This window comes from Drosophila arizonae, chromosome 2 (assembly GCF_054131065.1).
Source record: "Drosophila arizonae isolate 15081-1271.41 chromosome 2, UAZ_ARI_1.0, whole genome shotgun sequence".
Classification (NCBI taxonomy): domain Eukaryota; kingdom Metazoa; phylum Arthropoda; class Insecta; order Diptera; family Drosophilidae; genus Drosophila; species Drosophila arizonae.
In genome coordinates, this window is record NC_142922.1 from 10,462,724 (window position 1) to 10,487,441 (window position 24,718).

The 24,718-nt window shown below is 41.9% G+C and overlaps 6 protein-coding genes across 13 annotated transcripts; 3 read left to right on the top strand and 3 right to left on the bottom strand.

The window, feature by feature from the left end:
• Positions 1 to 7: 7 nt before the first annotated feature.
• LOC108611887 (uncharacterized) lies at positions 8 to 1,269 on the bottom strand. The gene is made up of 2 exons (XM_018004720.2): positions 699 to 1,269; positions 8 to 612 (listed from the first exon to the last, which is right to left on the bottom strand). The coding sequence occupies exons 1-2, from the start codon at positions 751 to 753 to the stop codon at positions 260 to 262; spliced, it is 408 nt and encodes a 135-aa protein (XP_017860209.1). The 5' UTR covers positions 754 to 1,269; the 3' UTR covers positions 8 to 259.
• A 59-nt stretch (positions 1,270 to 1,328) lies between these two features.
• On the top strand, positions 1,329 to 9,770 carry l(3)mbt (lethal (3) malignant brain tumor). 3 transcript variants are annotated; one of them, XM_089462348.1, is made up of 6 exons: positions 1,329 to 1,604; positions 1,665 to 1,739; positions 2,233 to 2,877; positions 3,076 to 3,543; positions 4,716 to 6,338; positions 6,395 to 9,770. In XM_089462348.1, exons 3-6 carry the CDS (start codon positions 2,724 to 2,726, stop codon positions 8,905 to 8,907), a joined length of 4,758 nt encoding a protein of 1,585 aa, XP_089318474.1. In that variant the 5' UTR covers positions 1,329 to 1,604; positions 1,665 to 1,739; positions 2,233 to 2,723; the 3' UTR covers positions 8,908 to 9,770. The 3 variants fall into 3 exon arrangements, with proteins under 3 accessions (XP_089318474.1, XP_089318473.1, XP_089318475.1); XM_089462347.1 differs by having other exon boundaries at positions 2,233 to 3,543; XM_089462349.1 differs by lacking the exons at positions 1,329 to 1,604; positions 1,665 to 1,739; positions 2,233 to 2,877; positions 3,076 to 3,543 and adding an exon at positions 4,046 to 4,157.
• A 125-nt stretch (positions 9,771 to 9,895) lies between these two features.
• On the bottom strand, positions 9,896 to 11,219 carry LOC108611802 (uncharacterized). The gene is made up of 2 exons (XM_018004608.2): positions 10,761 to 11,219; positions 9,896 to 10,702 (listed from the first exon to the last, which is right to left on the bottom strand). Exons 1-2 carry the CDS (start codon positions 11,217 to 11,219, stop codon positions 10,028 to 10,030), a joined length of 1,134 nt encoding a protein of 377 aa, XP_017860097.1. The 3' UTR covers positions 9,896 to 10,027.
• Positions 11,220 to 11,405: 186 nt separating this feature from the next.
• On the top strand, positions 11,406 to 12,630 carry LOC108611844 (uncharacterized). The gene is made up of 3 exons (XM_018004663.2): positions 11,406 to 12,038; positions 12,106 to 12,207; positions 12,276 to 12,630. The coding sequence occupies exons 1-3, from the start codon at positions 11,406 to 11,408 to the stop codon at positions 12,435 to 12,437; spliced, it is 897 nt and encodes a 298-aa protein (XP_017860152.1). The 3' UTR covers positions 12,438 to 12,630.
• A 264-nt stretch (positions 12,631 to 12,894) lies between these two features.
• Positions 12,895 to 20,811, top strand: woc (zinc finger protein without children). 3 transcript variants are annotated; one of them, XM_018004238.2, is made up of 12 exons: positions 12,895 to 13,211; positions 13,608 to 14,625; positions 14,687 to 14,959; positions 15,053 to 15,106; positions 15,243 to 17,086; positions 17,555 to 18,609; positions 18,687 to 19,075; positions 19,137 to 19,262; positions 19,324 to 19,445; positions 19,519 to 19,648; positions 19,705 to 19,804; positions 19,863 to 20,811. In XM_018004238.2, exons 2-12 carry the CDS (start codon positions 13,668 to 13,670, stop codon positions 20,035 to 20,037), a joined length of 5,226 nt encoding a protein of 1,741 aa, XP_017859727.1. In that variant the 5' UTR covers positions 12,895 to 13,211; positions 13,608 to 13,667; the 3' UTR covers positions 20,038 to 20,811. The 3 variants fall into 3 exon arrangements, with proteins under 3 accessions (XP_017859727.1, XP_017859736.1, XP_089318472.1); XM_018004247.2 differs by lacking the exon at positions 15,053 to 15,106; XM_089462346.1 differs by lacking the exons at positions 12,895 to 13,211; positions 13,608 to 14,625; positions 14,687 to 14,959; positions 15,053 to 15,106; positions 15,243 to 17,086 and adding an exon at positions 17,335 to 17,493.
• Positions 20,812 to 21,095: 284 nt separating this feature from the next.
• On the bottom strand, positions 21,096 to 24,717 carry TfIIA-L (transcription factor IIA L). Of its 4 annotated transcripts, XM_018004580.2 has the most exons (7): positions 24,530 to 24,717; positions 23,165 to 23,368; positions 22,811 to 22,819; positions 22,391 to 22,747; positions 22,132 to 22,339; positions 21,823 to 22,067; positions 21,096 to 21,753 (listed from the first exon to the last, which is right to left on the bottom strand). In XM_018004580.2, the coding sequence occupies exons 1-7, from the start codon at positions 24,551 to 24,553 to the stop codon at positions 21,646 to 21,648; spliced, it is 1,155 nt and encodes a 384-aa protein (XP_017860069.1). In that variant the 5' UTR covers positions 24,554 to 24,717; the 3' UTR covers positions 21,096 to 21,645. The 4 variants fall into 4 exon arrangements, with proteins under 4 accessions (XP_017860069.1, XP_017860084.1, XP_089318537.1 ...); XM_018004595.2 differs by lacking the exon at positions 22,811 to 22,819; XM_089462411.1 differs by lacking the exon at positions 22,811 to 22,819 and having other exon boundaries at positions 22,132 to 22,279; positions 23,156 to 23,368.
• Between the last annotated feature and the right edge of the window lies 1 nt (position 24,718).

Below are 24,718 nucleotides of genomic sequence, written 5' to 3' on the forward strand. Positions count from 1 at the left end.
AATGACCAGCGTGTTAATATTGATTTATTAATTAGCTATATTAATAAATAATTAAAGTGTATAGTTATATATAATTATAATATATATGGTATATGTGTATAGCATATATAAGCGTATGTTCTAACTAATAGTATAAATTATATTGTGCACAAATTCGACAGATTAGCGAGCATCAATTACTTTGCAGCAATAACAAAAGCATTAATGTATATCAAAAATGACAAGGCATATTTTGTGTCGGTAGGGAGCGCTCATCCTTCTACTTCTTTTTTGATGCACTCGGGCTCGTCGATTGAAAGACAGAAGAGGCGGACATCAGATTCTCAATATATTGACCAAGCACTTGATTTTCAGAGCGTAATTTTAGATTCTCTTCCTTGACAGAGTCCACGCGCTGTGACAAATCATCCAGAGTATTTTGTAACTCCAGAACCTGCGTAATCAAACGAGATTTTTCCTGTATGTCATCCGGCCCCACGTCAAGGGTGTCAAGCGAATTGTGAGATGAATCTGGGGTTGAGCTCTGATTGGTAAATGAGGAGCGCAGTGAGTCCATAGAGCGACCATTCGCGATGTTTTGCGTTGTTGAGGGCTCATCATCGTTGATAATAACTATAAAAGAACCAATGAAATTATAACTCTTCCCACAGTTGGACGCGCCCAACTGTTCCACATCCACATCAATACAATTAACATACCTTGCGGATCTTCGTCAATCGCCATTATGTTATCATCGTTGTTGATTATCGACATGATGAATTATGTTATAGCTATGAGTCAACTATCAATTAAATGAATTTTTTGATTTTATTAAGAAAAATTACACGAATACTAAACTACCACTTTTTGGTTAAAAATACGCTATTCCACACTAGCTTTCCATCATTTTACAGCACTGTTACATTTAATTGGAAATTGAGAAAAGAGGAAGCAGCAGTTCCAACTAGAATCTTAATAGTTTAAAACTCAATCAATAATATTAAAAAAATATCATGTCAACATAAAATTTATGTTCGTTGAATAAGAAATTTTTATTCACTGCCTAAAAGTGGTGCCCCTATTAAGCATATCACTGATGGAAACAATAAACAACTGTTGCTTTTGCTTAACGTTATGAAACGCCGTTAGAGGGAAAATTTTCAATAATTAATAGCAATGTTATCTTAAGATATGCTCAAAGTTATGTTTAAATCAACAGTAAGAAAAAACAAAATGAAAACTCTACTCAAAATCAATATTTAAAGCTAATTATTTTAAAAATAACCGAAATGAGACTTATTGTAGAGTTGCCACCTGGGAAGCATTCGATCGACGAATTAAAATACACACGCATGCTTTATGCCATTATAGTTTTTAACGTTGAACTGAAAACAGGTCGTTTAGTAACTAACTACAAAACTCAAAACTATAAGGTTGTGCTGAATTCTAATACATTGTCCTGATGAAGCGTTAAAAAGTTCACATGTATTTACTTATATATACATATATATACTTGAAGTGTTGCTCTATAGTCAAAGAATGGTTAGCATTTGCGCAAAGTATATAAATATACATTTCCGTATAGATGGATAACAACTTTGTAATATCTCTATAACTAAGAAGAGGTAATGTTTATCTTTTATCCAACTGTTTACATTTTCAATGTTAACTTTTTCCATTTATAGTTCTGTATGTTCCTGCCAGCCAAAAGCAAATGGTAGAACAATTTCTCGGAGTTGAATTCATCTTAACTTTCAAAGGTAATCATTGTTTATGTTTTACATCATCTAAATTTTAAAGTAAATGCGAATTTTACTATGCTTTTGGCATAATAAGTAAAGCCCAGATAAGGTATGTACATATGTACATACATATATGTATATATGACATTGGCATCAGTATAGTCATAGTCATAGATATACGTAACAACTGTGAATTGAAAAATTTAAAGACTAATTTGTTAAAGATGCAGTTAACGTAGCTATAAATCCGGCACGTGGGCTTGAGCCATTGGTAAATGTTGTAAATGTTGTCTAAGCAAATATATAAATCTCTATGCAGCATACCAACAATTTATAGCAATATTCTTCATTCGAAGTGCTGCCAACTAGATTGAATATATGCAGTGTCAAACAGGCGCGCAAATTAACGGCGTCTTATTACTCATTATAACCGGCAATTTATCATAAATATGTTTACTTTTTAGAAATCAATACATTCTACTTAATATCTTAAACTTTTCAATTGTTACAGGAAAAATCATGTGTCGATCTAACTGAAACCTTTTTAAAAATCGAGCAACAACGTGGAACTGCCATGTTTGGCAGATAAAATACTACAGCGCAAAAAATCCATAATTAAATACTAACATTTGCAAAACAGTTAGCGCGTGATAATATTTAATATATACATAATCAACAGGATATATTTAAAATGTTGTGCTAAATATGAAAGCTTTTAAACCCTAATACTCACCATAGTAAAATACTATCCATATTAAGCGAAAACGAATAATTAACCGCGGAAAAAATACCGAATGTTTGGGCAAAGGTGTAGTGATTGAATAAAATGCCAAAACTTGTGCGGCAACGTACGAATTCTTTTGCCTGCAGTTGAAAAGTGTAAAAAGACGCCATTTGAGTTGACTTTGAATAAGTTTTGAAGGAAACAGTCAAATACTAGTGTCCGTGCTGTCAATCGAAAAGAAACATTAAAGTTTGAAATCAAATATAATAAAATTAATCATGTTGCCCGCCAATGTGGGAACTGTAAATCCCCAACGAGAAGTGCCCAAGACGATGTCGCCTGTAAAATCATTCAGCAACAAGGCAACGGCCACGGTCAAGCAGCCCGAGGAGATGCGTTTTGTGCCCATTGCCCCAAAGCCAGCCAAACCCTGTAATACAACTATTAACAACTTTAGCAACACTAAAAATAACTACAATAATAACAGCAGTAATACTTGTAAATTTAATAGTAAAATTAGTAAAAAAATTAACAATAATGCATCGTCTGCCATTAAACCGAAACTAACGCCAATAAATGTGGTACCGAAGCCATTCAAAACTAATTTTCACCATAATCATAATTTAACAGCACCGGTGCCGCCTCTTATACAACTGGTTAGTAATGGACCCAATGGGAATGCCAGTTCTCTGCTCTCAATATTGACGCCTAAAACGCTGCTCAATCCCACTTGTACCAAGACCAATGTCCAGACGGTTGTACCTGCACAGGGTAATCCACAATTGCAGTTGCAGTCACAACCACAACCACAGGCACCGCCACAGTCCCAGCCACAGGCACAAGCACCGCCTATGCTCATACGATCGGCCACCACGCTGGCTACCGTGCCGACCCAGCAACAACAACCACAGCAGCAGCAGCAACAACAACTACAACCACAGCCGCAGCAGCAACAGCAGAAGCAACAACAGAATCAGCAGCAACTCCAGCAAAATGCTGCCATTCACAATAGTCCGATTCAGTCATCAGGAACAGCTGCCGTCTCAACTCAGACGCAATTGATAAATATGGTGGCTGCCAAAGGTTCGCTTAAAACGGGTAAGTTCCATTTTAGTACTTATATAATAGAGATTAAGATTTGAAGTTCGATCGTCATATAGCATAGCCCTATATGTACGTCTATACATACATATGTAATTGTTTGTGTTGTCTTCCATGCTGTTGCTGCTGGCGCTGCTGCCTCGTTTCGATTCGATTTCGGTTTTGCCTTTCAATCCATTTCATTTGCTGCGAGTCGCTCATTTAGTTTGTTGTCGCTGGTCGCGCTGAAATGAATTTCTGACCGTGTATGTATGTGTGTGTGTGCGTGTGTGTGAGTGTAGTCTTTTATTATTACTATTATACATTATACTATTGTTATCATTGTAGCTGTCTATTTAACTAGCGATATTACTGCCGTTTAACGACTTTACAACTTTTTTTTCTCTATTTCATAATATTAATTAGTTTGAGTACGAAAATAAGTTTCATGTGGCTATTTTCAGATTTATATAGTTCACGTTTTTCCGTTTATGTTAGTGCTATTGTTGTTGTTGCTGATTTTATTAAATCGATGGACAGATGATTTAACTGAAATTCATTTTCTGGTTTTAAGCTGATGTCACAAACGTTTTATGTGGCAGTTTCTGTTTTGAAGAGGCTAAAAGTCACTTGTAAATATAACACTTAAAATGTTTTATTCTGTTTTTGCTTCTTTTTTTCTTCTCATTGTTGTTGTTATTTATCAAAGTTATGTGTGTTCGACATGAATGTATATATATATATATATGCTAAAGTTGCGGGCGGGCGTGCACATCGTCTATGACGATGATCAGGTTTTTGCAGCTGCAGCTGCCTCAAGCGAGCGAGTGAAGAAAACATTAAGTTGGTATTTTGTATAGCAGGAATGCAGCGAGGACAATACTTCAAACTTTCGAATTTGTAAAATGGAATTCAACAAATATTTAGCAGACTAGCCTTTCCCGAGTGACTCAACATTACCAACAACAACAACAGCAACAAGAAACATTCATTTTTATCAAAGTATATAAATTGATATATATTTACATATATATATAAATACATATATATATGAATGTATATATACATACAAATATATCTGCGTAGAATGTATGCAAGTATTCATACGTAAACACGCTTTTTCCTGTATGCTTATATAAATTTACTGCATAATGTTAATTTCGTTTTTTGTTTTTGTTCTCTGCTTTCAGCCGCTGCTGCGCCAGCCCAAATTTCGTTGCTGTCGAAAAAACAAACTCCGGTTATATTGAGCAAGGCGGCTGTGGAGAAAATCCGATTGAAATTTGGTCAGGTGCAGGCTCAGGCTAATTCCGGTGCGCTCGTCTTGACCAAACCACTGAAGGCCAATTGCAACCAAAACGGCACTCAAAACGCTAACAAAAACAACAACAACAACAACAGCAAAAACAATTTGAACTCTAAGTCACCGCCTGGCACTGGGTCCAGCTGCATGCCCACGGCAACGAACACTCCTCCTATGCCTCCGCTGGTGCCCACTTCGATGCCTACATCCATGGCAATGGCCACCAACGCTTTGCCAGAGATCAAGATTACTCCACTACCCGCAGCTCCAGCAAATAGCACCAAAATTATGAAAGTACAACCAAGTCCTATGGCTGTCATTGTACCAGTGACGCCAGTGACGCCCGCCCCGCCACTAGCGCCAACAGTAGCAGCAATCGTGCCAGCAGGAACACAGCTAACAACAATCGCAAAATTAACTCAGCCAGGTGAGCAACTGGGCTCGCCCAAGCTGCAGCGCTCCAAATCGTTGGCCGGCAGTGAAGAGAATGCGACAATCATTTTGTTACAAAACAATGCAGCGGAGCGACGGCACTCGGTGGCCATTATGGCCAAGGAGGTGGATGTAGTGGAGCAGCCAACTCATATAGAAACCATAACCATAGACGACGATGACAGTGACGAGGAAAAGGAGGCAGAGGAAAGGCGGAAACAGCAGGAGCAACAGAAGCAGAAGGAACAGCAGCAACTGCAACAGCAGCAACAACAGCAACAGCAGCAACAGCAGCAGCAGCAACAACAGCAACAGCAGCAACAACAGCAGCAACAGGAACATCAGCAGCAACAGCAGCAGCAACAGCAACAGCAGCAGCAACAGCAGCAGCAACAAGGACTGCGACAAGCAGCAACTCCAATAATTTCAGTTTCAGCTTCGAGAAAAAACTCAACAGCCAGTCGGAGTAGCAGCATTGCGAGCAGCTGCAGCAGTGATGTGGAAATGATCATTCTGCCATGCACTAAACCGGAGGAGCCGAAGCAACCCAAACAGCAGCCGCTGGAAATAAAGCATCCAGGCAATGGTGCCATCATCAACATTGTTAAAGCGGAAACATTGCCGGTGTCTAAAGAGGAATTTGAGAAGTCGTTGCGCTGCGATGAGCTTATGGACAACAGCTCACCTTTGTCTGTGTGTGCCAGCAATGTGGACAAGTCGGGCACCATCACGGTAGCACCCATTTCACGACTGCAAAACAAAAATGTTGACCTGATGCCAAATGTTGCCTTTGCATTGAGCACCTTCAGGCGCAGCATGCAACAGAATTTCAGCATGCTGCGCTGGCGGGACCAGCAGCCAAGCATGCTTCAGAATTCTAAAATGCGCTTCGAGCTCAATCGCTACAATTTGCTGCAGCTGGCAGAGCGATGTGAACCACGTCATGGTCCAGCTGAATACTTTGAGAGATCTCTCTATGATCGACCTGTGCGACGACCCAACGGCAGCAGCGATCCATTGCTCTACTTGTGCTCACGCTGCAATTGCCATGGACCCGCCTCTGATTTTCTGGCACCAAGTGAGTCAACTCGAAGATCTAAACAAATCATAAACTAATATTCCACTTCTTTGCAGGATTTTGCTCGATTAGCTGCGTGCGACGCGTTCCCAAACGTCGCCAGCTTAATCCGCCCAGCGCTGCCAGCGAAAACAAAATAAGTCGCATGGAGCCAAGGGCAACGAATGGTCATGTACAGCATCTGCATCAGCATCATCAGCAGATGCAACAACAACAGCTACAACTAGAGCTGCAACAACAGCTACAGCTGCAGAAGCAAAATCGTGAAAAGGAACGCTGTCGTGAGCCTAGATTAAACGAATCGAAGCCAATATTTAAATGGACCGAATATCTAAAAATGAAAGGCAATGGTGGTGCGGCGCCAATACATCTCTTCCCCAATCCGTTTCCTATTAGCCCCAATCAGTTTAAGCTCGGCATGAAATTGGAGGCCATCGATCCCGAGAACTGTTCGCTCTTCTGTGTGTGCACCATTGTCGAAGTGCGTGGCTACCGCTTGAAGCTCAATTTCGATGGCTATCCCAGTATGTATGATTTTTGGGTCAACGCTGATTCAATGGACATTTTTCCGCCGGGCTGGTGCGAACGCACCTCGCGTGTACTCCAAGCACCCAAGGGTTATTGCTCGGATAAATTTAACTGGCATCGGTATCTGTTGAAAACAAATGCTGAAGCAGCGCCTGCAATACTCTTCACCCATCTGAAAACATCCAGCCATACGCAGATAAATGACTTTCGTGTGGGCATGCACCTGGAGGCGGAGGATTTAAATGATACGGGCAAGATATGTGTAGCCACCGTTGCGGATATACTAGATGAGCGTATACGGGTACATTTTGATGGCTGGGACGATTGCTACGACTTTTGGGTGCACATAAACTCGCCATATATTCATCCCTGCGGCTGGCATGATGGTCGCCAGCAGCTGATCGTGCCACCCGACTATCAGAATCTTACATTCAACTGGGCGAGCTATATTGAAGAAACGGGAGGCATTGCAGCCCCCGAAAGATTATTCAAGCCACGTGAACCCATGGAGTTTCAAGCACGCATGAAACTCGAGGTAGTCGATCAACGTAATCCCTGCCTGATACGTCCAGCGACAGTGATCACACGCAAGGGCTATCGCATTCAATTACATCTGGATTGCTGGCCTGCAGAGTACTATTTTTGGCTGGAGGATGATAGTCCAGATCTACATCCGATCGGTTGGTGTCAGGCTACCTCACATGACCTGGAAGTTCCGCCCAACTTCAAGCAGGATCCCCCGCTGATGCCGTGCGATGTGCCAGGCTGCCGTGGGTTCGGAAACGCCAAACGCTTCAATCTCAACTTGCATGCTCTGCGCGACTGCTGTCCTTATGCGCCGGACAACTGGCGGCAGTGGCGTGCCAAGACGGTAAAACCGCCGCGTGTCCTTCCCGAGCATATCAAGCGAGCAGACTCACCAATGCCACAGTCGCCGTCGCCGTCGCCCTCACCTTCCATATCGCAGTCCCAATCGCAGTCACCATCATTGTCGCCGTCATTGTCCTCTTCGTCGCCACAGTCGCGATCGTCTCCAAGGCCGCAGACTCACGCACAGGATCCTTTACCCGGTTCAGCATCGCAGTTAAACTCAGATTCGAAGCTAGGAACCAAGGGAAATGCGCTCAAAAAAGTGGACACACCACGACCGAGCTTAGATTCGAAGCCACCGGCAAACATGACGCGCGATGTAAAAACACCGTTACCAACTGATACCAAGGTCAAAACAGCCCCAGCTGGACAGGGCGAACTCAATCCGCGCTGCCTAGCTATAGCCAAGAGCATTGTGACGGAATATGGGCCACATCTTGCACGCAATTATCGCCTGTGGCAACGGAACAGCGACTTTGATATGACGCAGCTGAGGAGCAATCCGCTCTACTGGACCAACTGGGACGTCTATGAGTTTGTGGAGCGAGCGCTCAAATCCTCCAGCATTGCGAAAATGCTTTTCGATGAAGAAATCGATGGACGAGCTTTGCTAATGTTGGGACGAAAAGATTTGACAACCTACTTTAAGCTGAAAGTGGGACCTACGGTCAAGCTATTCTCGCTGATAGTCAATCTGCGCATTGCGGTCGCATGTAAGTTTCAGACCAAGGAGACGGGTCTCAACATTAAAGAAATTAAAAAGTCGATCAAAACTGCAAAACGTGAGCCGCTAGACAACAGCAGAAAACCTTATGCAGATAATCCAATGGTGGCAACCACAAATAACCCGAATCAGAACAATGCTGTAGAGCGGACGCCTGAAAAGCAAGAAGAAGAATCAGAGGAAGAGGAATCAGAGGAGGGAGAAGAGGAAGAAGAAGTTGAGGAAGAGGAGGCGGAGGCAGAGGCGGATGACGAAGATGATGCAGATTTTGAATTTAAGGAAGAACCAGATGAAGAATTAACAGACGACGAGGACGTTATGCTAGATAGTGAAGACTTTCTTTGCGTCAAGCCAATACACGGGACGATAAAAAATGGGCCCGTTGATGAGAAGGACTCGGATGTCATTATGACTTCCGTGGATGCACTGCCCGTGAGTGCTTCCTAGGGGTTAGTATATGTGCTGTCAAACGGGGAACACGAAAAGGGAAGGATAGTTCAGCATGTTCCTATTCCTTTTCCTGTTCCTCTTTTGCAAAAGAAGGAAGAGGCAGACGAAGCTGATTTCTATGATAAAGAATCAGAACAAAAGCAAACGTATGATGCGGAAGCCAAGCTGAACAACAAAGATTTCATATGCGTTAATCCCATACATAGCATGGTCATGAGTGATAGGCCGCTTGAAAGTAAAGACTCGGAGACTGACTCTGACTGTGTCTCCGAATCTGCATCGGACTATAGCTCGCACTCGGATTCGAGCTCAGACTGGGATTCTCTGGCTGTGCTGCCCCTAACTGCATCATAGAGGTTATTTTACACGGCGGCGAATGAGGAGCATGAAGAGGAATGAAAAACTAATCCTCCCTTTCCGCAGAAGGAGGAGAAGGCAGGCTAAGTTGATGTTGCCATTGATTGTAAAGAAACAGGTCAAGGGCAAACGTATGACGAGGACGTTAAGTAGGACAACGAAGATTTCCTATGCGTTAAGTCCCTATACACAGCATGGTCAAGACTAAGAGGCCACTTAAAGATATGGAGTCGGACTCGGACTTTGACTCGGACTCCCTGGATGCGCTGATTGTGACTGCATCATAGGGTTCCATCCGTCCGACATCAGCCATTATGTTTCAATCCCATTTAGTTTTTAAGTTCATGAAATCAACTTTAACTATGGAAAATCAATCTAGTTAGTTGATCTATTTATATAAGGTTTGTTGCGTTGGATCGTTTTCAATCAATTAATATTGTGTATTCTATTGATATAGTAACTAATCTTTAAGCGTTTCAATTAAAGTTAATGTATAAAAGTTATTCTTGAGTATTAAGAATTCGATGATCTACAGATCTAGATGGTCTTTCAGGTCAAATTAAACCTATATCTACATTCACCACCTTCCAATCTATTTTGTTTCGAGCTGTGTGCTGTGCGGGTAAAATTGAGGAAGATGCATTTATTGGAACTATGAACTGAACTAGATATTTTTGAAACTAACAAATGCCATTAATTTGAAGAACTGCTGCTTGATTGATTTGGACTAGCGGAGCGTAATGTGCACATCAATATCGGACTATTGCCGTTTTGAATTTGGGTTCAATAGTTGGCAAATATTGCGTCTTGTTCTTAGTGCTTTACAACTTTTTTTCTTTGGCTTGTCTGGATCGATTGGTGAGGCAGCTTTCTCTGAATCTTCCATAGGTGGCTGTGGTGTTTCAGATTCCTTCTCTTTCGCCTGTGGCTTTGGTTCCTCTTCCCCGTAATATTTTTTTAGTTCTACTTCCAATTTTGCTTGTGATTTTGATTCAGTTGTTGGTCGTAGGCCGGTTTGTATATCTTCTGCTGCTGCTGTTGGTGCTGCTGCTGCTGCTGCTAGTACTGCAGCTGTTGGTGCTTTTGCTTCTGCTGTTGCGCCTGCTGCTCCGGCTCCTGCTGCTGCTGCTTCCGCTCCTGCTGCTGCCGCTTCTGCTTCTTCCGTCTCGTTGTCGTCTTTTACGGCCAAAGTGCCGTCCGGCTCGAAAAGCAAACCACCAAATAGATGCGTCACTTGGACAAATTGTTGAAAGCAGCACATATTTCTATAGTAGAGATTATTGCATTTCTGATATTTCTTCAGTGCCACGAGCAATTCATTGTCGGGAATGGTGTTCGCGCCTTTCAAAATTATCATCAGAGCATGCAGCTCCTTGACGGTAAATTTCAGAAAACTATTGTCACTGATCAGCCTCTTAGCCATTGGCACAATTTTCTGAAACAGAGGTGAGAACGATGAATACTAATAATAGTTGATAAATAACTGAAGTTACCTTGCCCACTAGCTTCATCATGGCCGGCCGGTTGTGCTCATTGGCCAACTGAAACATTTTGAGCACCGTGGACATGGGCCATTCCTTATCGACGAATTTGCCAATGTAGCCGTCCACAAAGTCGGGCATTTTGTATTTGGTGGCCAAATATACAAGATCGGGGAACATCTCAATCTGGATGTCATTGTATATCTCATACGTGTATATATATAGCAACAAAGTTTCGTACGCATCGGGCATGGCGTCATTCACATTGATCACCAGCTTGGATTTATTGAAATCCGTTTCACGGAACATGCTCTCAAACTCCTCCGAGGCAGACGCCAACAGAATCCTGTGGCATTTGAATTCGCGGCAGCAACAAGTCATCGATTTATTCGTATACCACACCTTTAGGTCACAATCCGACAGTTGTCCAGAACGGAGCAATTCTAAACGACGTAACTTGCAAAACATCATTTACATATTCGAAAACTTGATACACTACATAAATTTAGTACTAAAACCGATAATTCCTGAAATGTTGTTTCACTCTCAAATTTGATTCTTGATTTTCACTTTTTCCTTGTAGTAGCATGTACATACATACATATCTTGGGTTTATTTGTTAGATTTTTGTCTAAAGCTTGCTTAAATTGGTATAAAATGTCAAAATTTCGAAAATCAGCTGACAGGGCTAGTTCAGGACCGTCTAGATCGTCCAACCCGTCAGCCCCTGCACCTACGGCTACCCCAGCATCAGAGGCCCCAGATGAAGTTGCCTCCCCATCAGCACAGATCGCAAAGACGGAGACGCCTATTAGCCTAGATGTTCCGTCGACCAAGAAGCGCCGCCTCGAATATTTGCGGAGCGGCATAGATTCCGATTGTGAGGTACATGTGGCGAAGAATGCGAGCAGTGCTGATGACGGTGCCAGCACCTGTTATAGGAAATTTAAATGCCATCGTCTATTTCTGGCAACCGCATCTGAGAAACTGGAACATGACATATTCGAAAATAAAAGCTGGAACGGAGTATTGCAAATAAATGGAGTCTCGCCGCAGAGTGTGGAAATCTTCCTGGAATTCATTTACACATTTGAACTGGCAACGGCGCAAATCGATCTATTGCTTATTGGGGATATATTCATATTGTCCTGTGCATACAATTTACCAGACCTCATGCTTAGCTTCTCGCAAGAACTAAAGAATATTACATGGCCATTAGCTGGCATATTACCAGCCTTCAATCTGGCATTCCGTCATAATATTTATGATCTAGAAAACTTTAGCATAACCGTATGTTCTTCATGCTCTTCAATATCTCTCATATCATGCGTAACTATACTTTTCGATACCTTTTCAGAAAATTGTAGAAAACGCAGCTGCTCTTAAAAACGAACCTGGACTTAAAAAACTGCAGATTTACGCATTCAACTACGTCATCCAATTCTGGCTAGCCACCGAAGTATATTCTATATTTATATATTTAAGGCATTCATAAATTCCTTAATTAAAATGTTTATTTTCAAACAGGCGCTATCCACAAACGAAATAATTCAAATAGTACAGGAGTACCAGAAAGAAAATAATTTAATATTTAAAAATACACAACAATTTCCACATTTCATTAAGATTATCAACTATTTTCCCAGCATGCTCCTGGACGCCGAAGGATTCATTGTTCGTTCGCCTTAATTAATGACGACCTGAGTCAACAAGCTAACATAACTATGTAAATTCTAACATTGAAAACAAATTTTCAGTGTAAGAGAACCGTCTTCTGGTATTTTTTTTAACATAATCCTAGAGATCTGCTTGGTTAGTGATACAGCCCTGTCTTGTCATGTCAAATATTTCTGTTATTGCCAATAAATACACAATGTTTCTACTGCTATCGATTCATCGTTTCTAAGAGAACCAGTAGATTGTTTTTTATTATAAACATTTATCATCGAAATACAAAAAAATACTAAGAGGTCGCTATATTTATTGCCCAGTCATTCGCATTTAAACGGCACTTTTGTTTTTTACAATAAGCTATGATTAAATATTAGTTATATAATATTTTATTCACATAATTGAACGGAAATTCTTAGGAGCGAACGAACCATTCAAGTTCAATATGAGGCACATGCAGCAAGCTATTGCGTTGCAACTATCGATATGTTTAGCCATCCCTATCTGGTCCTCAACTTGTGGTTTTCGTACAGCATTTTTCCGGGTGTTACAGTGTTACAGTGCTTGAAAAATATAAATAGCGAATTGAAAAAGAGTGTAAACAATTTTCAAAGCTAGTGCACGTGCTAAAAAAAATCTGGAAAAGTGTTGTTCGCATATTACAGCAATGAAAGGCAGTTAATGGTTTGCCATTTGGATTTTCGTTGGCGACGTCGGATCTCTTATACAGATATAGTAAACGGCGCAATCGCCAGAACGCAACTACATTTCCCACTGTGCAGCAGACATAAAGTAATTGCAATGTGTTTATTGCTTTAATTATATGTTTGAATTGGGTGCTTAAGAAGTTCTATACTATTTGTTTTTCTTTCTCTTTTTGTGGCGCATGTTTTGTTTTCTTGTGCACTGTACACCACATCATTATGCTTGTGTTGTGTGTGTGTGTGTCTGTGTTAGTGACTTTGTACACATTTTAGGCGGTGTGGTGTGAGACCCTCGCAGTGCATTCGATAAATATCGCTGTAATTCCTCTATCGATATGCATTGGGGATGAAATGCGCGCGAAACGACAATGGGGGCTAACATTATATTACATGCATACATACATGCATGAATACAATAAAGACATATTTAGTTGAAGATGAATAAAATTAATGAAGATTCGTGCTCAAATTTATTCACTTACAGTTAATGTTTCGGTACCTGCCCGCTTAAAAGTTTACAAACGATTCATTCAGTTAATATAAAATGGAGGAAATATCCAGTCTCGACTCTTTTGGCGCTGATTCGAGCGCAAGACCTGAATCAGAAACATCCAAATTGGACGAGGACAATTCAAGGGAGAAAGCTGAAGCAAGAACAGCTCTTCAGGATACACCTGCGTCACCATCACCTGTGGAAAATATTAGTGCAGATGCCGGCGAAATAGCTGAAAAAATAGCTACAGCGCCAGCAACAGGCGAGGATGACGATTTCGAGCAGATATCAGAAGGTTCTTTGGACATGGACGAAGGACAATCGCAAGATAAATCCGATGCTGCTGGAAAAGAAGAACTAAATCCTATACCTAAAGATAGTGGAGAATTGGATGCAGAGCCCAGTGCAGCTGAGCCAAGCGCTGAGGATGCATCAGAACAAGATGTGGAGCCAGCTGCGGCAGATGAAGAGCAAGAGCATTACAATATAGATTCCAATGCTGAAGCAGAAGCTCAGCAACAACATGATGCTTTTGAAAATGTAGAGCAAGGCAAAGAAGCGTCTGAGACAGATGCAGTCGATGGTGCACCCGCCTCCATTGAAGCTATGGAAGTAGACGAGGAAGGTGATGCCGAAGCAGAATCTGCGCCCGCAGAAACAACTGCTGATGGCGATGATGTCGAAATGCAATCCGAAGGGGCCGACTCCCAGCATGCAGCAGGTGAACAAACTGACGCGGGCGACAAGTCTACTGAAGACACGCCCTCTGAGGGCAGGGATGAAGTTGATAGGACAGAAGAACAAAATGCTTCAACAGCTACAGACAATTTGTCCACTCACGAAGAAGATGATGCAGATAACGCAGAGGCAGATGCCGAGGCAGAACGAATTGAAGATGCTGCCGAAGCCGAACAACAAGATGAAGCAGCCGATGAAGGGGCCGAGCAACCAGATGAAGCTGGCGAAGCAGAACAGACGGAAGAAACAGCCGAAGCAGAGCATGGAGATGGTAAGTGTAGTTGCAAACAAAAATAAAATCGAATTATACAGTGTTTTGATTACTTACACAGATACTGTCGAAAATGTGCTAGAGCCCGAGGAATCTGATGTTTGTCTCATACCGGACGATCCCGAAACGGAAGTAACTGAGGCCGAAAAGGAGCTGGCCCGAGAGAATGCGGAAAAGGCAGCGGAGGAGGAGGAAGCCGCCGAGCAAACGCAATCTGGATCGAAATCGCCTGGCAATGAGGCTGAAGCTGGACCAGAAGCACAAAGCGACAAGGTTGATGCGGCCGCGAGTACTGTGAATCCACAAACGGAAGACACGTCTGAAAGTGCAAACGGTAATAAAATAAGCTAAGTTATTGTAATTTAATTCTTAAGCTAAGCTGTCGATTGCTCTCCGTGTGCTCCTATTTAATCCTCCACTTGAGCAGCAGAGGCTCTGGCTGATAAGCCAGCTGGAGCTGATGTATCAGAGCGCCCTGAAGGTGAGCTTTACAAATAATTCTCAAAACTTTCATAAACTCAAGAAGTACAAGAACTAGCTACAAGGGAAATCAAACTTAATACTTAATTTATTAAATGAGAAATAAAATGTATAATAAAACTCTTTGCATTACACAGCGAACACTGCAGCTAATGACGACGAGGACACTCCTGAAGCGGATGCCCAGGAAGCTGACGAGCCCACCCACGAAGCGTCGGGGACTGCCGAGGATGAAGCGGGCGGAACTGCCAAGATAGCCATCGTTTGGATAGTGGGCAGCACACAAAAATGTAGACAATGCGACACTGAAAAGACCTGCGTTTATCGCTTCAAACAGAGCGAAGCGGCTGCGGATGAAAATGCCGAAGAGACGTCAGCAAGTGAAGCACCTGCAACAGGAGGAACATTCGAGTATTTATGCGATCAGGCGTGTTGTGATGCATTCTTGGCTGCGGAGCCGGGCAAATACTTCTTACGGCGTAAGAAGTTCCTGGTCGAGGAGGTTAGTCAGGAGTCCAGCAGTGTGGCTGCCGTTGATGATGACACAAGTGGGAATACAGAGACGACAACTGCTGCTGAGCCCAATGAAGGTGATGCAATAGACGCCGCTGTAACGAACAAGAAACACGCCTGCCTGCAGTGCAAGGAGCAGACGAATTGCAAATACTTTCTCCGGCAAGACCAGGATACGTACTACATATGCAATGATGATTGTTTCAATCTCTTAAACGCCGAAGAGCCAGATAAATACAAATTGAAACGTCACTCGATACGCGTACGAAACATTGGCGCCACCACCATACGCTCGCCCAGCAAAAAGCCTGAAACAAATGTGGTCGCCCGCACCAACGCCGAAGCGGAGGCGGCGCGTCTCGATCGCATCGAGAGCTTTAGGAGACGTTGCGCCGATTGCCAGCAGGAGGTGAATGTGGGTGACAAGCAGCTCATCTGGGAGACAATGGACTTTTGCAACGAGGTGTGTCTGGGCAGCTATCAGCGTTCGTTTGGCGGCAACTGCGAAACTTGCAAACAGGAGGTCAGCTCCATTGCTCTGGGCAAATACTGCGTCCGATTTGGCTTCGAAGTGCGTCAGTTTTGCTGCGCGGCATGCCTTAATACGTACAAGAAGGGACTGAAGACCTGCAGCTGCTGTCAGAAGGATATTAGCAGCGGACAGGAGGGCTTTCTGGCACCCGTCGGCGACAAAGATCAGTTCAAGGACTTCTGTTCACAAGCATGTCTGCGACGCTATGATAATATGTGCAATCCCAAAAAGAAACTACGCACGGACATGTGCGGCGTTTGCAACAACGAAAAGCCTGTGCGTGTAGAGATGCTGTTGGACGACAAAGAGCACTATTTCTGCTCGAATCCCTGCTTTTCGGCTTTCAAGTTTGTGAGCAACGTCAATGCCGATCCGTGCTCCATGTGCTGCAAGTACTTCGAGCGAAAGAGCACCGATGCATACACAATTTATAGCAATGATCAGCAGGCGCCGAAAATGTTCTGCTCGCGCATCTGTATCAATGTGTACATCATTGTCAATCGACACATTGTCTCCTGTCAGTGGTGCAAGGTTAAGAAATATAACTTTGATATGATCTACAAGCAGCAAAACGACCAGGAGACGCTCACTTGTTCCATCAACTGTCTGACCATGCATGGCGTTAGCTGTAACATTTCAGCACGTGCTGTCACCAAGTGCGACAATTGCAGCAATACAAGCACCCCGCAATACCATCTCACCATGTCGGATGCATCGATGCGCAATTTTTGTACATATCAGTGCGTAATGCAGTTCCAAAATCAGTTTGCCCGCACGCCACTAACTTTGGATGGCGATGTGGCGTCAACGTCGGCCAGCAAAGCACAACAGCCGCAACACCTATCTGCTTCACAACCTCGAGGCAGCAACAAAAATGGAGCACCCTTTCCCACCGGACTACCGAAACGGGTCAAATTGAAGTTGTCACAGCAGCCGGTATGTATTTACTGATACTTTGAACTCGATCTTTAATGCACACTGAAGAAGAAACCTGTTATCGATAGAACCTTTTTTGCGATAGTCGAAAATTACTAGTGTTGAAAGGATATTGAGAGTGCAAAATAAGAAATATATACCAATGGTTGGTATGTTTTACACAAAATGAACAATGGAATTTCATATCTTTGAATGCGAATTTATTTCAATTTGATTAGATTATCTAAGGATCTGTTTATAGAATATTAGCTCATTTAAATCAATGTCCCAACTGGTGCAAATACATGCTAATACTTATTTCGCGATGTGGCAACGCTCTTTCCCATGCAGTCCATAAACCATCTACGCGGTTTTCCAATTTGATACTAATTTTTGTAGAAGAAATAAAAATGCATTTAAGGTGGAAAGTAAGTGTAATGAACGTTTAGTTTCAATTATGCTAAAGTCTTTGATTAAATTTCTTTGCAGACCGGCCTGAAAAATAATGCCTCTGGTGGTTTAAATAAAAAATCAGCTAGTGGAACTGTTGTGCCCGTTATTTCCACCGTTCAATCGCTAGCGAGCGGCGAAACTGAGGCACGCATTGGAAGTGTAACCGTGCGGCGCAAGCGCGGTCGTAAAGCGGACTCACCGCCTCCGTTATCATTGAGCATTACTTCGTCCTCATCATCGTTGGGGGAGGTTCGTGGTCGTGGTCGTCCGCGCAAGCACGTGGACTATACTGTTGCACGGTCGCCCTCACCACCGCAGCCTTTGCGGCGCAGCGTCGGCACTCCTAGCAATGATTTACCAGCGCCAGTAACGGAAACAAAGATCATCACCGTTCCTCCGTATCCAAAGGCGGTTCGTAATGTAAATATCAGTTGCAAGCCCATGACTGTTTCGTCAAGCGCTCAGGTAACGCCGTCCGTGCGAGATTGTGCCACGCAGACAGAGAAGGATTATTCGAACAAGGTGCTAATACCCGTACCTGTGCCCATATTCGTACCGCAACCGATGTATATGTATTCAGCGCCATTCCCGGTGCCCGTGCCCATTCCTCTGCCCATACCGGTGCCAATCTTTATACCCACGACACGAAACACCGCAGCTGGCATCTTGAAAGAGATTAAGAAGATACAGGATAAAATGCCCGAAGATCCACTGGAGGCCGAATTGCTAATGATGGCTGAAATGGTAGCTGAAGAGAAGCACGAATCGGATTCCGATTCGGACAACGAAATCAAACCGGATCCGGGTCTGGTCACCATGCAATATCAGAATAGTCTTGAGCAACAGCAGCAGCAACAACAGCAACAGCAGCAACAGGTTGTGGATGTTAATGTCGCTAGCCATAATCATTACGGCGATGATATGCTCCAAATAGCCCTAAAAATGGCCACAGGCGACTTTGAAAATCCTCATCAGACAACAACCGTTGATCTGGAGTCAACAATGACGGCCAACACGATAACGAGTCAGTCGCCCATGGGACATGATATGGGTCAAATGGGCGTGCATCATCTGGATCAGCAGCATCACATGTAAGAATCGTCACAACGTAGATTTTTTTTCAGTATTTATTATAAAGTTGTTCATAATTCAATCAAATGTTTTTCAGATCTCCGCGAGGTCGTAAACGTGGTGGCACCATCGCCGTACTTGATTCTCCATCACGGAATAGTCGATCGCCTGTTAAACGACAGCGTGGCAGCGAAATGGACCACTCGGCCCTGCAGCAACAGTCGCAGCAGGCACAACAGCCGCAGGAAAAGCCCGATGCACAAATGTTCCTCAAATACACATTCGGTGTCAATGCCTGGAAGCAATGGGTGATGACCAAGAATGCAGATATCGAGAAGAGTTCGATGCGCAGGAGACCCTTCAAAACGGAGTTGCTGCAAATGACCGCAGACGAGCTGAACTATTCGCTCTGTTTGTTTGTTAAGGAGGTGCGCAAGCCCAATGGTACCGAGTATGCGCCGGATACAATATATTACCTTGTGCTGGGTAAATATTAGCCAAGTTCTATTGTCTAGATCAGCTACCAATACTCTTGTTTTTTACACAGGCATCCAGCAATACCTTTATGTAAACGGACGCATCGACAACATATTCTATGATCCATACTATGAACGTTTTACAGAATGCCTTGATGAGGTGGCACGCAAGTTTTCCGTGCTTTACAATGATTCGCGTACGTATTAGAATAATCCGATATAATTCCTATTCTAACTTGTTTATTTCTAATCCCACAGAATACATTGTCACACGCGTGGAGGAGGAGCATTTGTGGGAATGCAAACAACTAGGCGCCCATTCGCCCCATGTGCTGCTCAGTACGCTGATGTTTTTCAATACTAAGCATTTTAATCTAACTGTAAGTACATACTTCTTTCGGTTAATATCAAATGTAATGTATGTAATGTTTGTAATTAATTACATTCACACAGACTGTTGAGGAGCATATGCAATTATCATTTTCCCACATTATGAAGCACTGGAAGCGTTCATCGCAAAACTCTAAGGTACCAGGCACACGAAATGTGCTCTTGCGATTTTATCCGCCGCAGGCAGGTTTGGGTAAGTAATATATTGATTATATTTAAATAGGCAATAATACTATTTATGGCTTACAGATGCCAATCCGCGCAAGAAAAAGGTGTACGAGCAGCAGGAGAACGAAGAAAATCCATTGCGTTGTCCTGTGCGTCTATACGAATTTTATCTCTCCAAATGGTAATTAAGATAATAATTATTTCAGTGTTCTGACTAATTATTCATATCTAAATTTCAGCCCAGAGAGTGTAAAAACGCGCAACGATGTGTTCTATTTGCAGCCGGAACGATCCTGCGTACCCGATTCGCCCGTTTGGTATTCAACGCAAGCGCTCAGCCAGGACGCACTACAACGTATGCTGCATCGCGTTAAAATGGTCAAGGAAATCAATATAGCACTATTGACAACTTAATGTGTAAATAACACACACAGACGCACATACGATTTGTAGTATGTGAATAAGCTCATTATGTAATGACATTTAAAGATAACGAACCTTTGGTGCTTAGCACAAGATTATTTGCGGGCAAAAACACCAATATAACCCATTCAGCTAAACTAAGAGATAAGCATCTCTCCACGACTCCAATTATTTAAAGAATCATAGTTGTGTTGCATAAGTCTAGCAATACTTATACATATATATAAAAACACTAGATATATATATCTAAATTAACAAATTGGTTTTACGTACTGTAAACAATTGTGCCCTAAGAGTAGCGCAATATTAGGCTCTGTATAGATTATGAATTTAAATTTGAACTTTATCTCAAGCATAAATCTTTAAAAACGAATCAACATCATTTAAAAATTTGGCTACTGATTATTTCATTTATATATACTTGGTTTAAGTTTAGATACGTAAGACCACAGCGATGACGATTGCAATTAAGTCATTTTAATTAGTTTGTTTATAGTAAACTGGTAGGGAGTGTGCTTAAGTAATCAAATTGCAGTCCCCGAGGCAGCGTATCGATTGAAGCATGCGGCGAGTTGCATGTATGATGTTGATTATATATTATTATCTATAAACATTTAAAACAGATACTATGCCGTTGCAGTGTACATAGAGCATAAACATAAACAATGAGCCAATTACGAGCTGTTGTTCTAAGTGTTTTAATTGTAAAATGCTGTACTCCTTAACTAAAAAAGTAATTTTAAATATACGATACATATACATATATTTTACAATTTATAAATTTTATGATTTCTTAAGAGCTTGTGTAGATTTTATTGCTTTGATTTGGTTCGATTTGATAAAAAATATGTAGTTTTTGTTGTCTGGCGATACTATATATTGATAAGGCTCAAGCGCTCTGAATGCATAAAGCTACTGTCTATTTTTGTAATTTGACACATCCATCGTAAAGACTACTGAACAATCTAGGTGCTGTGTGGTGTGGTGTGTATCCTTATGAATATACATATTTTACATATATAATGTAATGGTCCTTATGCAAATCTCCGTTTCCTTACAAAGTTTCATTTTATTGACAATAATATGCGGAGCAGTGTAATTAATACATATATATTACGATTACAAATTTTTTAAAGAAAACAACTCAACTTGACGCATTCAATACAAATAGTCAAAACTAATATTAGATACAATTTTATATGCCCGGCCAGGCAACGTGATTAAAGGAAATCTCACTGTGACTGCCATTGTTGGACATCGTTTGGTCATGTGGGTGGTATAAGTATATGCCTGTGTATTTCTGTGTGTGCGTAGATTTGCGTGCATGTGTGATTGTGTGTGTGTATATGTAATTCAGTGCATCTTTATCTGTAGTTGTGTCTGTGTATGTGCAGCTGTGTGTGTGTGTGTTGTGTCTGTGTATTTGTAGTTGTGTGTGTTAATATACGCGTGTTTATGTGGGGAGAGGGAGTGGGGGATGCTATTAACGTATTTAAAGGCGCACTGTGAGGCATTTCGTTTGTCTTTTGTTTGTTTGTTAGTTTTGTTATTTCTTTTCTAATGGATTTTCACACTATGCTTGTTGTCGGTCCTGCTCGATTACCATTCGGCATCGCCGTTGGATTTTTGAAATACATAATCTTTGCCTCGCATATTCATGATGCCATCCTTGAGATAAAATTTCCATTTGTTGCGCGAGCGTGTGATCTATACAAACCAAATTTTTTGATATATATTAAAAAATTCGTTTGTTTATATAATCAATGATTGTCTTACTTTATCATACTGGCACACAATGACGTTATCTGTGTCAAACACTTCAGCCGAATCCTCGTCAGTGACATCATCCTCGCTATTTAACGGCTCCTCTTCGGCAGCGTCCTCATGCTCTGCATCATCATCCTCATCTTTGTCTAGATCATCATCGTCATCATTGTCTATGTTGTCGTCACTCTCCTCGCTTTCATCCTCCTCTGAAGAGTCTAAGGCGCCGTCTAGCTGCTTGGATATTGCCAAATTTTCTAGAAAATTAAATGAAATTGTAAAAATGTTCCCGCTGATATTAAGCGTAGCTTATCATCTTACTCTGATGATTGGCATTGTTAAGAGCAGCATTCACGTGCTGCTGCAGCACGGACGAGGCTAACGTAGTAGGCAATGACATGATAGATGAAATTAGATGAGCGGTCAATATCTGGGTAAGCTGATTCTCCTGCAGTGCTGAAGCCGGCACCTGTATGGTGAGCACACGAGATTCAGGATTTGTTGAGCCCGGTGGTGAAGGCAACGTTATCTGCAAAGCATTTGTTGTAATTAAGTCCTCTTACAATCAGCGCATGCTTACGTTAACAGGCATAATGCGATTGGGATCCAATTGGGCAACAATAGGAATTGGAGTCTGCCCAGCGGTTGTAGAGCCACCACCCGTAGCTTGTTGCTTTTGCAGCATTGTCGAGCCGCCTGTAGGATGTAGCGGCGGTGGATTCTGTGATGTGACCTCCTGTTTGATGCTACCAATGCCGTTCTTCATGCCGCTGCCAGCTGCGGTAATGGCATTTCCAGATTTGCCCGCAATCGATGGCGATGCCAGCTTATTGTTGTCTGTGCTGTTGGTGACGGTGCCAGCGGTGGTGCCACCTCCGTTGCTTTGCTGTGAAGCAGCCGCAGCGGCGGCAGCTTTTTTAGCCTTGGCATTAGCAGCCTATCAAGTAGAAGAATAATTAGTTTAATATGCTATATGAGCGAGTGCTAATTACTGCATTACCTTGGAGCTCTGCAGCAAAGTATATGGGCGAGTGTGTATGAGTATGTTTGTGTATTGTAAGATGATAGCAGTTACATATACATAAAGCAGCAGTCGGTGTTGGTATATATATTTATTTATTATGTTGATGTGCGCGATCAATTGTTGAAATTGGAGACAGATAGAGAGAGAGAGAGAGAAAAAGCAACAAAGTTAAGTCAAGTTATACTTGGATATTAACACAGTTTATGCAATACATATAAATACGATTAGCTCTACACACACACACACACACACACACAAACTATTCAAAGATGGACAAACGCGCTACACATCCATCGAAGGCCTTGGCTACGAGACACACACCTTGCTTACCTTTGGATTATTGGCCACAATGGGCGGTGGGTGGTGGCCTGGCTCGCCGGGTTCGGGATTCAATTCAACCGCCTTACTTGCTAATAGCTTGTTGCGCCATATCTGTTTCATCTCCTGCAGCACCTGCTCATCGACGCCCTCATCCAGAAAGGCATCGCGCACATTGTTGATGACATCCTCAATAACGGCATGATACACTTTCAGCTGTCACAATACAATTAAAACAGTTTGGTTAATTATCAGCAAACAAGTAATTTTGAAAATAAATCACGCCAATTAACCAGCACCTGCAACAGTTGAAAAAATAGAGCTAATGGAATAATATAGACATGTGTATATAAACAAAGTTAAGCAGTGCAGACTCATAATTATTATATATGTATGTATTTGTATATTACATATGCAATATTTAACTGACTGTGTGGCTGATTGTTATCAGTCTAATGGATGAGGACTAGGTCAAGTTCTTAGAAAATCTGCTGCAGTGACTAAACTATTCAATTTATTCGAATTGATAAATTGAGGTCAGATAGTTGTGAACTGCAGTCAGCAGGAAGGTTGCAACATACATGTGTGCGTGGGATGAATATATATTTACTGTTATGATATATCCTGCGCTTGTCTTTCTGTATTAAAACAATTCAATTTGGAGTTCAATCGAAACTTCTCAATTATTATTCACACTGCGAATTGCCTATGCATGTGTACATCTGTATGTACGCATGTATGCCTGTGTTTGTTTGTCTGTATGTGTGCATTACAATTCAAGTGCTATTTTTGATTGCATGCATGGTCTTTGCTGCTGCGGCTGCTACATTCTTTCGCACATTTAATGTATCTGCAGACATACACAAATAGATGCGATACGTAATTGTGGCTACTATCAAACCTAAGATAAGATAATAAGACAAAGTGTATAAACAAAATAAGTAAGTAATTAAATTTGCTTGCGTTAACGCGTCGATCGCAAACATATGATTAAACAAACACAAGAACACATAGACATGTTTGTTTTATGTATGTATGCGAATCCTTCTGCACGCCGCTTTCGTATACAGATACACACAAACGCACGAACACAAAGCGGCAGACATGCCGCCGCCGCAGGCACAAGGCAACTTACGCTCTTCACTTCTGAAGGGGCAAACTTTCACTTTTGAGGTCAATCATTTCTTTGGTTCCATATGTCACAGTTTGTTAATTATTAATCAACTTAAGAACTATTAATAATTGACTAAGCATCAAATATTCTATGTACATCTCAATAGTGTAAATTTTGTACTTTATAGGGCACAGATTTGTTGTAAAAAATACATAGTAAATCTATGATATATGTGCAGTAAATTGAATATGCGTGTGGCTTACCACTGAGGTTTGGCATAAAGCCATCTGTACTTTTTTCTCCGCCAGTTTGAGACCTTTCTGTGTTTACTCTTTATCAAATTGAACACTGTAATGGACGTAAAACTTTAAAAAATTACAATTAAGAAAAAATGCGTCTCGTCTGACACACACAGATGTGACGAAGATACGAAGTAAAAACACGACCAAGCA